At 43.6% G+C, this 12227-nt stretch overlaps 1 protein-coding gene across 3 annotated transcripts in view; it reads left to right on the top strand.

Moving 5' to 3' along the window:
- Positions 1 to 12227, top strand: part of mideasb (mitotic deacetylase associated SANT domain protein b) — a 31360-nt gene that overhangs the window by 7275 nt on the left and 11858 nt on the right. For all 3 annotated transcript variants that reach the window (XM_028000401.1, XM_028000399.1, XM_028000400.1), the window contains 4 exons: positions 1990 to 3575; positions 7263 to 7535; positions 8022 to 8361; positions 9274 to 9340. In XM_028000401.1, coding sequence (XP_027856202.1) covers positions 2181 to 3575; positions 7263 to 7535; positions 8022 to 8361; positions 9274 to 9340 — 2075 coding nt within the window. In that variant the 5' untranslated portion in view covers positions 1990 to 2180. The remainder of the gene's footprint in view (positions 1 to 1989; positions 3576 to 7262; positions 7536 to 8021; positions 8362 to 9273; positions 9341 to 12227) is intronic.

Genomic DNA, 12227 nt, shown 5'->3' with positions numbered 1-12227 from the left:
TAGCTCGCTGTCACTTACTCGGCAGTTGAGGAGTGAACAAGACGAACGTCTGGGATCCTGAGCGCCCCCTGCCATGAGGCAAGAGAACTGCCTGCCTCACCTCGAACCTGTTCTCGCCGTTTATAATCGCTCATTACACAAACACAGTTGGTGACAAAAAGCACTGTACATTATATACATAAGCTAAATTATTGGAAATAAGTTCACATATTAAATTTGTTTAAACCATTTTATTGACGCCGTACAGCAACATGCTCTCTCCGCTTAGCAGCCAGCGCAGAGCCAGGGGTTGCGCAATCCAAGGTGAGGCAGAGCTCGCTGCTGCCTCACCGGCATCGCTTCCAAGCATTTGAATGGGAAAATAAGAAAATTCAGCGATTTTGAACAAATAAAAATCGAAATTGGTGAAGCTACATGAAAAATAAATATTTTTTAGTACAAACCACCGGATGAATATAACAATTTAAATTACTTTATGATTATATATTTTCTTTCTTTCCATGATGGCTGGTGAGGCACTGCCTCACCTGCCTCCCCTGACCGCACGTCACTGGTAACGATGCACGGTTTTCACAATTCTTCCCAAAGTTAATCTGAAAACGGTGGTATGCATTTGTAGTCTGCCTATCTGGGTCAGTAGAATGACCTAAAACTGCAGTTTACAGCTGCAGGTATATGTGCAGCTCTGCACATTTTGCTCTTTCTCTAGCTCTCTCACATTAGAGGGAGAACTTGTACAATTTATTTGTATTTTTTTTCAAGTTTTAACAATAGACTTGGGCCTGATTTTTGACTGAGCCAGTGTAACATGTGGACATGTTTTAATCTGAAGTTGAGCTGCACTCCGTTGTAGATTTAGCTATTTTGGGTCGTTGACCTCCTGGAAGGTTAACCTCCACTTAAATATTATTTTTGCCTGGATTGTTATGTATTTAGCTTTATTGATCTTCCCATGACCAGCACGGCTTCACCTGAGCATGATGCTGCCACCGTGTCTCACTGTTGGCCTGCCGCTTTCTTTCTGCCACCCTGTTACAGATGTCATATTTGAAGAGCGTCAAATTATTGTTGTTATGCTGACTTTAACTTTAGCTCACCTGTATGATGCGGTCTACCTGAAGCACTAAGATACTGAAGATTTGTCAGTTTAAATAACACATATGTGGACTTCATTTACTAATTACTTCTAAAGGAAATAGTTTGTAAATGTTTTTTTAAGTTTTAGTACTGGATCGTAGGTGAATGAATACAAATGTACACCCTACTTTTTTAGATTTCAATAAACCATTGTTTCTTCTACTTCACATTTTTGCACTAGGGGTGGACATTTATCACATCCAAAACCCCCGCAAGTGTCCGTATTTTCGGACACTTGCATTGTTAGTTTTACTATTATTTTTTTTCTCCTGTTTGTTTAATGAAAGTATCAATACACCTTAATTCAAATGATAATATGATTAAATGCAGATACTGTGAGCAATTCAGTGATCACAATTCCTTATGTGATCGGTGTCCTTCAGAAGCGCCTTACAAATGGGTTGGGTTTTCTAGAGTGCTGTGTCATGCCGTCACAGCCATACAGTTACCTAACAATGAAGTAATAAATAGCTCTTATCGTCACTTTCATTGTGTATCACAATAACACCACAAAATATTGTGATAAAATTTTAATACCACGTTGTGCACCCATATAAATTTGCTGAATTGAGTGTTAATCTATCGCAACAGATCGCCCTTCCTCTTGCAAAATACATTGAACTTGTTGTTTGTAGCATGACAATGTGGGCCAGCATGTAAACCCGCCCCTCCCCTGTGCTATTCTCCCAGTGAGTACCTTTTCAAAGGAGATCTTTTGCTGAAAAAGCAAACAGCAGGTTTTTACGTGGCTGATGCTAATGAGACCCCAACCCCCCCGCCCTCTCCCTGTGAGGGTCCCTTTTTTGGTCTGATTGTTTAACCCATGACCTCTGTCTCATTTTCTCTATGCAGGGTGTCGCCCATGAATGAGAAAAACACAGAGACTTCTTCAGATCGTTTCACCCCCGACTGGAGATTGTGAAGAACTTCAAAGGGATTTTTTTTTTTTTTTTACTGTGAATAAGAAAAGAAGACTTTGTTTTAAGTCAAAAGAACATTCTGTATAGGCCTGGGTTGGAGTGGTTCCCTGCTTCAGCCCATTCATGCTCGTCATGAGCGTACCAGCCCAGCAGAAACCCAGCGCCAAGAGAACGGGGAAACGCATCACGTTTTTCGGCGACCAACCAGGAGACCTGATGAAGGAGACGTCGCAGCATCCCGACGGGGCGTACTTCGTCCCCGGCGGCACCGCCGCCGCCGCCTCAGAGTCCGGACAAAGCGAGGCGGCGAGTACAGTGACCTCCAACCCTGAGGCTCCTCACATGTACTTCAACTCTGTGATCTTCAGCCCAGATAAGGGTGACCAGAACAGGGGCCACTATCAGCAGACAGTGCCGATGAAGTGGGCTCACCCGGAGCCCAGTCAGCAGCAGCAGCAGAGAGCTGCCTCCTGGACTGCCATGCCTAGCTGGGCGCCGGCTTTTCCGAATCTCACAAGGACCCAGAATGCGTTTGTGAAGGCGATGCACGAGACTCCCCCCGGCTTGCAGCTGCATCAGCAGCCAACCAACGCTGTGAAGTCTCGAGCTCTGGAGTGGGAGCAGCAGCAGCAGCAGACATCCCAAATCTTTCAGGAGACTATGAAACCAGGGGCGCTGAACGCTCAGCAGCAGAGCGCCCCCCACCCCGGAGGAAGCTCCGTCTTGCAGTCCTTCCAGCTGGCCTTCGGTCAGCCCAAACAGCACCTGCCCGCTTATTACCAGACCTTCCAAGGGAGCAGGAACACACTACCGAACCCGCCGAACTACTCGAATTCGAAGCAGTCTTCGCTGCATCTTCAGCAGCTGCAGAATCAAGAGCAAATGCAACGGCAGCAGCAGCAGCATGTCATCCAGCAGCAAATTCAACAGCATCAGCAAATCATCCGGCATCCACATGTCCAGTTACAGCAGCAGCAGCAGCAGTTACACCATGAGCAGCAACAACAGCAACAAAAGATGCAACAACAGCGGCAACAGCTCCAGATTCAGCAGCAAATGCAACATCAGCAGTCGCAACAACAAAACCCCCATGTGCTAGACTGTTTCTCTGCGGCACAAAACGCACACCCGCAGCCCGTGGTCGTGCACTCGCAGGAGTCCACTGCTCCGGCTCCGCCGAAGATCCAGGAGCCGCTGATCCAGGACATCACGCCAGAACCCCAGCAGCAGCCATCCGATCCTCTGCAGGCCCCCCTACCGCCCGAGCCGTCGTCGCAATCGCAGGCGCAGCTCCGCAGATCTCGCCGGCTGTCCAAGGAAGGCGGGGCGCCGTCTGACAACCCTTTCCTTTGCGGGCCCTCGGATCAGTCGGGCCCGGAGAACGGGGCCCGTGACGTCCAGGCGGCGCCCACGGGGGTCATCCAGAGCACTCGCAGGAAGCGCCGGGTGTCCCAGGAGGTCAACCTGGAGATGCTCGCTCAAGAGGCTTCAGAGAGGAAGTCTCCTTCACTAAGCAAGGTAAGGAAACTGTTTTATTGTTGACTTCAGGAATATGCTTGTTCCTGTTTGCTTATTCATCTATTCAATTTAAATCAGTTTATTTATATTGCACCAATTCCCAACAATGTTATCTCGAGGCACTGTACCAAAGAAAAGATAATTTTAATTCAATTATACATACATTCCAATTGATCCTAGTTATCAGATGCTATGGTAAGCTCAGTGAGTTATTCAAAGTAGTTTAAAAAGTTTCTATGTAAGGATATTCCTCAGCGTTGTTCTGTTCACCTACAGAGACAGGGCCGGATTTACAAGGCTGTAGACCGCTGTGCTGGAGTCTGTTTTGGTGCCCTATCCACTACAGAAAAATTATTTCATCAGTTGTTGAGAATAAACAATTCTGTGTTTTCCTTCTATCTCTTTTAGCTAGTTGCAAAGCTGAAGCTAAAGGAAATGACATGTTAGGAAATGCAAATGAAAGCTAGGGTTACAGGATATGACACACTAGGGGACGCCCCCTTTAGGACGTAGCTTAGACAGAGGCTAACAAAGGAAGTTACCAAGTGTGGCTTGTCATTTTGTCCTGCTAAACTCCTAAAGGTAGCATGACCAGCAATGGACCAGCTGTATTTTGGTATTAATCATGGAGAACGGATAATTCTCCACACAATACAACCTTTAACAACGTAGAAATGTTGTTAAAGGGTTAATAGAGGACCAATGCCTCTCTCTGAGGCTGGGTTTCAGAAAGAGCAGGTGTTTTTAAAGCAACAGAGACACAACTTGAAGGTATTACAAAGTAATTCAAGGCATTAAATTACAAAGTTTAATTTCTTGTTAGTCACATTTGATATATGCAGCATTTTTTAAATAACTGAAGGTAACATAGTTACTTCATAGTCCAATTGAATAGTATGATGTGCTAGAAAAACACATTATTTTGCTATTATTATTATTATTATTATTATTATTATATATGATTATTAATACAATCCTTCTGATTCTGGTTTGTGAGTTTTATATAAAGTATCAAAACATGCATTCTTTAAAAAACCCCCCCAAAAAACAGCAGAATTTTGGGCATCCCCCAGAAAAATGGAGCCCTGGGCTTCTGCCTGTGTAAGCCCGTTCTAAAGCCTTGCCCAGCACAGAGAGAATTTTTTTACAGAAGAATATCAAAGACACTGAACTGCCCCCACCCCTGCGACTGCACTGCAATTTGGAGCTCAAATTCTTTACAGCTAAAAAATCTATTCTTCCAGCACCATCCACGGATATAATTGCGTTGGGACTTAAATTCCCTCAACAGGAGTGTAAAATGGAGCAAACGGCCTGACACGGCTGCCAGCTAAAAGTGTGCCAAAGCTCGTCGTTTGTGATTACCGTGTTGCTGGAAGAGCCTTTGGGTGTAAATCGGCACCCTAACGCCACAAAGTGAGCTGCTCAGCTCGGCCTTATGGGTAAAAAAAAAAAAAATCTGAGCTGTGGCGTTTATTCGTTCGTTATGGGCAACTTTTGGGTGTAGCATTTCAGGCATTTTTAACTCTAAATGAGGTTGAATAACGAGAACCCCCCCAAAGCATGAGCTCATAAACTCCTCTTTGTTTATGCGCTGAGAGTCTCGGTTGTGCAACAAAGTCGTGTTGCCAAACAGCAGAGTGTGTTTGTAGTGCCCCAAATTCAACTCATGAGTAGCTGATCATGCAGCCTGTGTGTTTGGTTACATGCCTGCACACCTCCCCCCCTTTAAAAAAAAAAAGCAAACCTTCAGCTTGCAGCAAACCTTCCGTCCTCCCCCGCCCCTCACAGCCTCTGTGCAGGGTGGGGGGTTCAGGGTTGCCTCGCCTGCAGTGCTCAGCAGAATATCTCTCTACTTCTGTGTTGGAGGGAGCTGGAGTTTTCCACCAGTAATAATGCGCAGTGGCGCGGCGATCAACTGGTCCCCAACGCTCTTCTGATGTTTTGAGATCGGGGTTTCGAAGGTGCTGCAGACCCGAGCCGATCGCGGCTTTGATGTACGGCCGCTGATGCTCAGTCATCGTGGTTTCCCAAAGACAGAAGAGAAAAAAAAAAAAAACACGTGAAGGAGAATGCAAAGGGGACAGTTCCTTTTGAGAACCGTGGTAGAGTTTGAACTCTAAAGTGTGACACTTCTGTTTTGAAGTCTGGGTGCAGACTTTCAAAACAATACAGGAAGTGTCTGCCACAGAATTGGATTTATTTTCAAAATTTTTGACTTAATGATATGTTAATTATATGATAATAATAGTATGATGATAATAGAGCACTAAAAGTACAAATAATATTAATGAAAATAATGCAGTGATTGTAATTTCTTATGTTTGCTGTGTGTCAGTTCACTTCTTCAGTTCTTAAGCTCATTCCTTTCCCTTATTTTGCCATCAACTTCCATTTTCTGTTCTACCCGTAAGCAAATCATTTAGACCTATGTATCTTACCATTGCATACCACTGTATTATTTCATATAAATAGCCACAGAAATGCTCATGTCTCTGAAATATTTAAATTCAAATTCAGTTCAAAGTCCTAAAGGAAAATTCAGTGTTATTCTACATCACATTAATTCAAGGTTCTTCAAAGAGTTGTTGTAGATGCTGATGGCTGTGGGCAGGAATTATCTCCTGTAGCAGTTTGTATTGCAGCGAATTTGAAGAAGCCTCTGCCTGTAGAAACTTTCTTTTTCTATGACAGTTTCATAAAGAGTGTGATCTGTGTTATCGATAAGTTTTTATTTTTATTTTTGTACAATCCTTTTTATTTTCAAGTTTGGAGCTCAACCTGAAAGTTGATTTCTGCTTTTCCATCAGTCCAACTGTCCTACTTGCCTTGCTTAGAAGTTTGTTTCCTTTCATGTTTCATATAGCACTTGTTCAAATGCTCATATAGTAGTGGAGAAATTTGTGGGCACTTATTACGATAAAGATGCTTTAAAAGCTGTATCCGCTCTTGTTTTCTTTTAGCAGTATTGTACTGTAATCCAGCATTAAAAAAACAGACAAACTTTAGTTTGAGTGTCTTTATTTAATGGAGGGGGGTAACGTAGTGATTTGCATATATGCAATATGCTAAGTTGTTATCATCGTGTAAAATGTCACAGACTGCTAACACTCAGTTATTAGTAGCCTATTAATAGACTCTTACTACTATTATCAAGAGTCCTTTTATATCAGTCTCTTGCTATTCTATTTCAGGTGTCAGCTAATTAATTTAATGGACGCTTAATGTGCATAATGTCTGTATCTGACGTATATTTTTAATGGCTGAGATGATAAAGATCACAAGGAGCTGTGGGAGAGCATTATGAAACTGTACAAAAAGAAAGTGTCAAGAAAATGTAGGTTAATCGAAACAGGCCCAGAGCACCACAGGTCCTCCGCCATACTTAATTTTGGACACAAGATGCTTTTGTTTTACGTCAGAATCACTGGCAGGACAATTATTGAAACTTCTAGCAATCCCCAAATTCCTAAAATTGATTAACAGCGATTTAATAAATTTTATCGACAACGGTTTTTGGAGATGTAATTTTTTTAAAATTATGCAAAAGATAAGTGCATTTTAAGACTCGTTGCTCATCTTTTACCAATGCTGGCCTGCATAGGGACACCCAGCTTCTGTCTCATGTCACAAAGTGGACAGTATTCCTAACAAGCATCGATACTTTTGCTCTGGCGTGTTGATCAGGAGCCTCACAGGCCGTGGAGTCCCGCCGAACCGGAGAGCATGAACGCCAAGCGGCCCCGAGACGACAGCCTCCTTCCGCTCGTCATCCCTGTGTCCGTCCCCGTTCGGAGACAGGACACCTCGTCTCCGGATAGGGATGGAGCAGCCGTGGCAACCAGCTGGCCTCACCGGCCTCCCAACCACCAGGACCTCGGGCGAGCCGATCACAAGCCCTCGGTCATCGTCACCCGCAGACGCTCGCTCCGAAACTCCTTATCAGAAAGTTCAGAGCAGGTGAGTGCTCACCGTTTTTTTGTTTGTTTGTTTTGTTTTCTGTCGTATCTTTCAATGTCATTTTAACGCTGTAATAAAAACAAGCTGAAGACCTTCCTTAGAGCTGTGGGTAATAATCCAGTGTCCTGGATTTTGTCTGTTTTAATTCCAGTTTTAAATCCTTGAATTCATGGCACGTCGCCCTACAGACGCGCTGCCCCTTCCCCATGCAGTATTCCATGCTGTCCCTCCCCCATTTTCTCCCTTCGCCCTCATTCAGCTGTGGGGGGGGGTGGTGAACTGGACTCCCTGTCCCAGATCAGGCAGATTAGCAGCACTTTGATTCTGTACATTGTGTACCTTACATTTAAGGCCCTGCACTCTTTTCTGTCTACCTTTCCAGTAAAACTGCTTCACTGGCTCACATTCTTTTGGCTCTCTCAATCAGAAAGTGATACCACGCACGCGGATGTCGCCGTAATCAAATTTTCCACCTCCTCTCTCCAGAATGATGGCACGGAGGGAGAGAGGGACGACGACGGCAGGAAGTCCAAACGACGTCCCCGACCAGAGCCTCTCTTCATCCCGCCGCCCAAACCGAGTTTATTCATCGCCCCGCCCGTCTACTCCAGCATCACGCCCTACCAGAGCCACCTTCGCTCCCCCGTTCGCCTTGCCGACAACCCGATCACGATGCCCCCGTACACGCCTCCGCCGATCCTCAGCCCCGTTCGGGAGGGCTCGGGCCTCTACTTCTCCACCTTCCTCTCGTCGGCTGCAGCCAGTGGTCCGGGCCTGCCCCCTCCTGCGACTCCCAAGTCAGCCACTCGCAGCTTGTTGCGTTCCAGTGAGTGCAATGACATCTTGTCATCTATACATCCACAGAAAATGTGGATTGCAACAAGCTATGTGGAAGCATAAGCACATTAAATAACAAATCGTGAAGAATTGGTTATTTAGATAATCGTCAACTTGTTTAGTAATTGATTAATCGTTAACTGGGGTAAACAGGCTCAGCCATTTGAGCAATGATTACACCAAAACTGTACAAAAAAAATTACATTTTGCCTGTGAGACAAATAACCTTTGTCTGTATATGCTCTAACCAGAATTAATCAAGTGACATTTTTGTCTTTATCTGGTTCAAATTCTGTAAAGAAAAAAACAACCCTTATTGATAATCTTTTATCATCTGATTATTAATCAGTTTGTCAAGTTAATTGATAAGTGTAGCAGAATGGGCTGAGCTGATCCAATTTTTTACCTGCAGCTGGATCATTTGCGTTAAATTACAAAGCGCTTGCTTAAGGAATTCTGTGTTGCTGGATTTTAGGCAAGAGAATCTTTATTTTAGTTTAAGAAGGAATTGAATTATTTGTTGATTTGCATCTTTTAATGCATTTCTCATATTGCATAATGAACGATTCAACAAAAATTCTGAAGAAGGTCCCAGTATTTAGATTTGACTAATCGATTGTCAGAATAATCCATAAATCAACTGATAACTAAAATAATTGTTAGTTGCTCCGCAATTATCCTGTCAGATGTGTCCTTTCCTGGCGGGCAAAGCTAAGACTGGGGTGGGTCAGGTTGCCTTACAGTGTTAGGTCAGATTTGCTGGACTGTTATAAAATGTATTCATATTGACATTTGCTCTCATGCAATTCAGTTTGAAAAGAAGAATAAACCAATTGTTTAAGCAAAGCTATGAGAGACTTGTATATTGTCACCGACTGCATTTTGTTTCGCCGCTCTTCAGACAGCTGCGACATCACGCCACCGGTGCTGTCCGCCATGAGTGAGACCACGCCGGTCAGCATCGAGCCGTGAGTATCCCGTTTCACTCTGGAAGCGAGCGGTTTTGAAGGCCGACTGACATTTTCAAAGAGACGACCCGGCTCCTCGGTAGCTCGCATTGTCCTAGCAGGAGGAATAGCCCTGCGATCAATTATTCAAAACAACACTGGATTGAGTCATAAATCGTCTCGGAGGAGATCGCAAGTTCTTGAAACTCTAAACCTATCATTAAATGCGGCTGTACTCTCCGCCGCTGTTACCACTCGACCGTCTAAAACCAGGATTTGCCCTTCTTTGTTCTCAGGATGCAGAAAGAGACCGTATAATGAAAGGTTTCTGAAAGATGTGGACAATAAAGTTAAGTTCCTGAAAATTCACTCTGATTCGGTTTGATTAGGTAAATGTAATTTTATTTATATAGCACATTTTCAGCAACAAGGCAATACAAAGTGCTTTACGGGATTTAAAAGGAAATACAAACAAAATAACAAAACTGAAAGAGCAAAAGAAGAAAAAGCTAATAATGTTGATCCAAAGTAAATAAACTAGACTGCCATGTTTCACTGATGCTTGAGTCATTTAGGCTTGTGTCAATAACCCAGTCCCACTGATACTTCATAAAAAGTTCATAAAAATGGGCGTGCCGTGGTGGCGTAGCGGTTAGCGCGACCCGTATTTGGAGGCCTTGAGTCCTCGACGCGGCCGTCGCGGGTTCGACTCCCGGACCCGACGACATTTCCCCATGTCTTCCCCCCTCTCCTTCCCCGTTTCCTGTCAGCCCACTATCATATAAGGGACACTAGAGCCCACAAAAAGACCCCCTGGAGGGGTAAAAAAAAAAAAAGTTCATAAAAATCAACACCATTTACATGCTTGAACACTCAGTGACTTAAATTGCAGTAAAATAACACACGGTGCTTCATCTGTATTACCTTGTATACGTTGGTGTTGTGGTTATGTCAGTTCGGTTCATTTATACAACACCAATTCTAAACAAAGTGTCCGATTTATGTACAACAACAAAAAAGTCAAGCAATCCACCAACAATGGTTTGTTTTTTCATGGCCACTCCTGTAATAACAGAAGTTTTGTACAGGTCAGCCTTTTGTTACTGAAAACATACCTGACTCGACACATACAGCTACATTCTTCACTTCTTGCTACTTTTTGTAATGTTTTGATTCAGCGCAGCTAGCTAAATTCCTAGCCAAATGCTAGCAAGTTTATCGTCTGTCCATAGTTTAATGCGTTTTCAGTGAATCGTCTGGTGACACCGTTGTTCCTGTGCCTTAGAGAGGCACTGCTTTGCTTTGACCTTTGTAAAATTGAACTACTGTGGTTTTGGCTGCTCTCTTCCTAACAGCTGCGCCCAATTGAGCACAGCAGGTAGATTAGGTCACATGACAAATAATTTGTGCTTCAGCAGCCAATACAGTCTCACTGTCACTGTGGTCATCATTGTAAAAGGTGAAATGTTGGAGACAACCCAAACTTGCGTGGTCAACAAAACAAAGTGGATGGCTTAAAATAGAGTTTAGCAAGCTGGATGTTAAAGATGGTGGGCAAACCATGCTGGGCTGAGGAACAAGAGGTAAAAGTCAGTTGACTTTGGTTAAGGATTATCATTTAAACATGCACTGACTTTACTCTGATCCATTATCTGGGATTGAACCCATACGTTCTATTTTATCTTCTCTATGTTGGTTTACATAGACACAAAGGGCATAAAAATTAAAGTTTCTTTCTGTTTCTTTAAAATAAACCTGTCAAACTGCCACTTTCAACAAAAAATAAGCAAAACAAATGGCACTCTCGTTATCTAAACCTCATGATTTAATATCAATAATCTCTGACTTAATTGTTCATTCATCTAAACTGCGTCAGGTCAGTTTTATGAGACTTGCGGGAAATAAACAGAGAGAGAGATTTTGTCTCGAACTGATTCATTTCAGGACCTTAATTCTTTTTGATTCTATCGTTCTTCTGCAGATTTGTATCTGTGCTTAGAATCATAAACTCATTTCATGACCTTAACTGGGCCAGACGACACAGTGGTGGTTTTCTTAACTGGTTCAAAGCAGACTAAAGATCAGCAGCACCTTGTTGCTGCTTTGTCAATTTCTGATTGCAGCAAGGATGTACTTTTCCTCTATTTACACAGATTTATTAAAGTCACTAGCTTTTGTTTGAACAAAGCAGTTTAAAAGAAAGAGTTTGGCACTCGCTGAATTTAATTCGAAGCTCATTTAAGGCAATCGCCAATCCAAACCCGGCCTCTGTGAACTGAAATGCGAAGTCTGTAGCAGGCGTGCCCGAGAGGGTGGGCTCATGTTTGTCGCTGCATCGGCAAAGAGCAGCAGTTTACGGCGGCGCATTGTTCAAGCCTCGGCCCGTCTGATGCCATCTGCTCGGCAGTTACTCACCCGCAGAGAACTCGGGCTTTTCCCACAAATCATGCTTTCAGTTCGGTCTCCCGAACGCACAAGAGCCATCGCAGGTCAGCTTCTACCGGCCCACCTTCCCTCGAGGGGGCCGCTAGAGTACACTCGCGCGCACATAGCGGGAAATACGGCGAAGCTCGTGGGAAACGCAGAAGGCGAAGGGACTGTCTGAATTGTTTTTGGTGGCAACAAATTGAAGTGAAACATGAATATCTATTTAGAGGTGTGCAAAGAAAAAAAAAAAGGAGATTATTTAATAATAAATCTTTAATGAAAGTATGTTATTTTGTGATGTAGGTTTCTGATGTGGTGCTGCTTTTTGTCGGGAAAGCTTTAACGAGGAGTGCCTCCGCAGCGTTTTCACAGAACGTTTTAATGCAAATAAACTGAAGAGTTTTACTTTAAAACTCCACATCCGTGCGGGTTGCAGATCTGTTCCTGCACCAACCACTGTGGTGTTTATTTTAACATTTTT

This window comes from Xiphophorus couchianus, chromosome 19, assembly GCF_001444195.1.
Source record: "Xiphophorus couchianus chromosome 19, X_couchianus-1.0, whole genome shotgun sequence".
In the NCBI taxonomy this organism is placed as follows: domain Eukaryota; kingdom Metazoa; phylum Chordata; class Actinopteri; order Cyprinodontiformes; family Poeciliidae; genus Xiphophorus; species Xiphophorus couchianus.
Note: the sequence above shows the minus strand (reverse complement) of the source record. Positions and strands in the feature narration are given on the sequence as shown.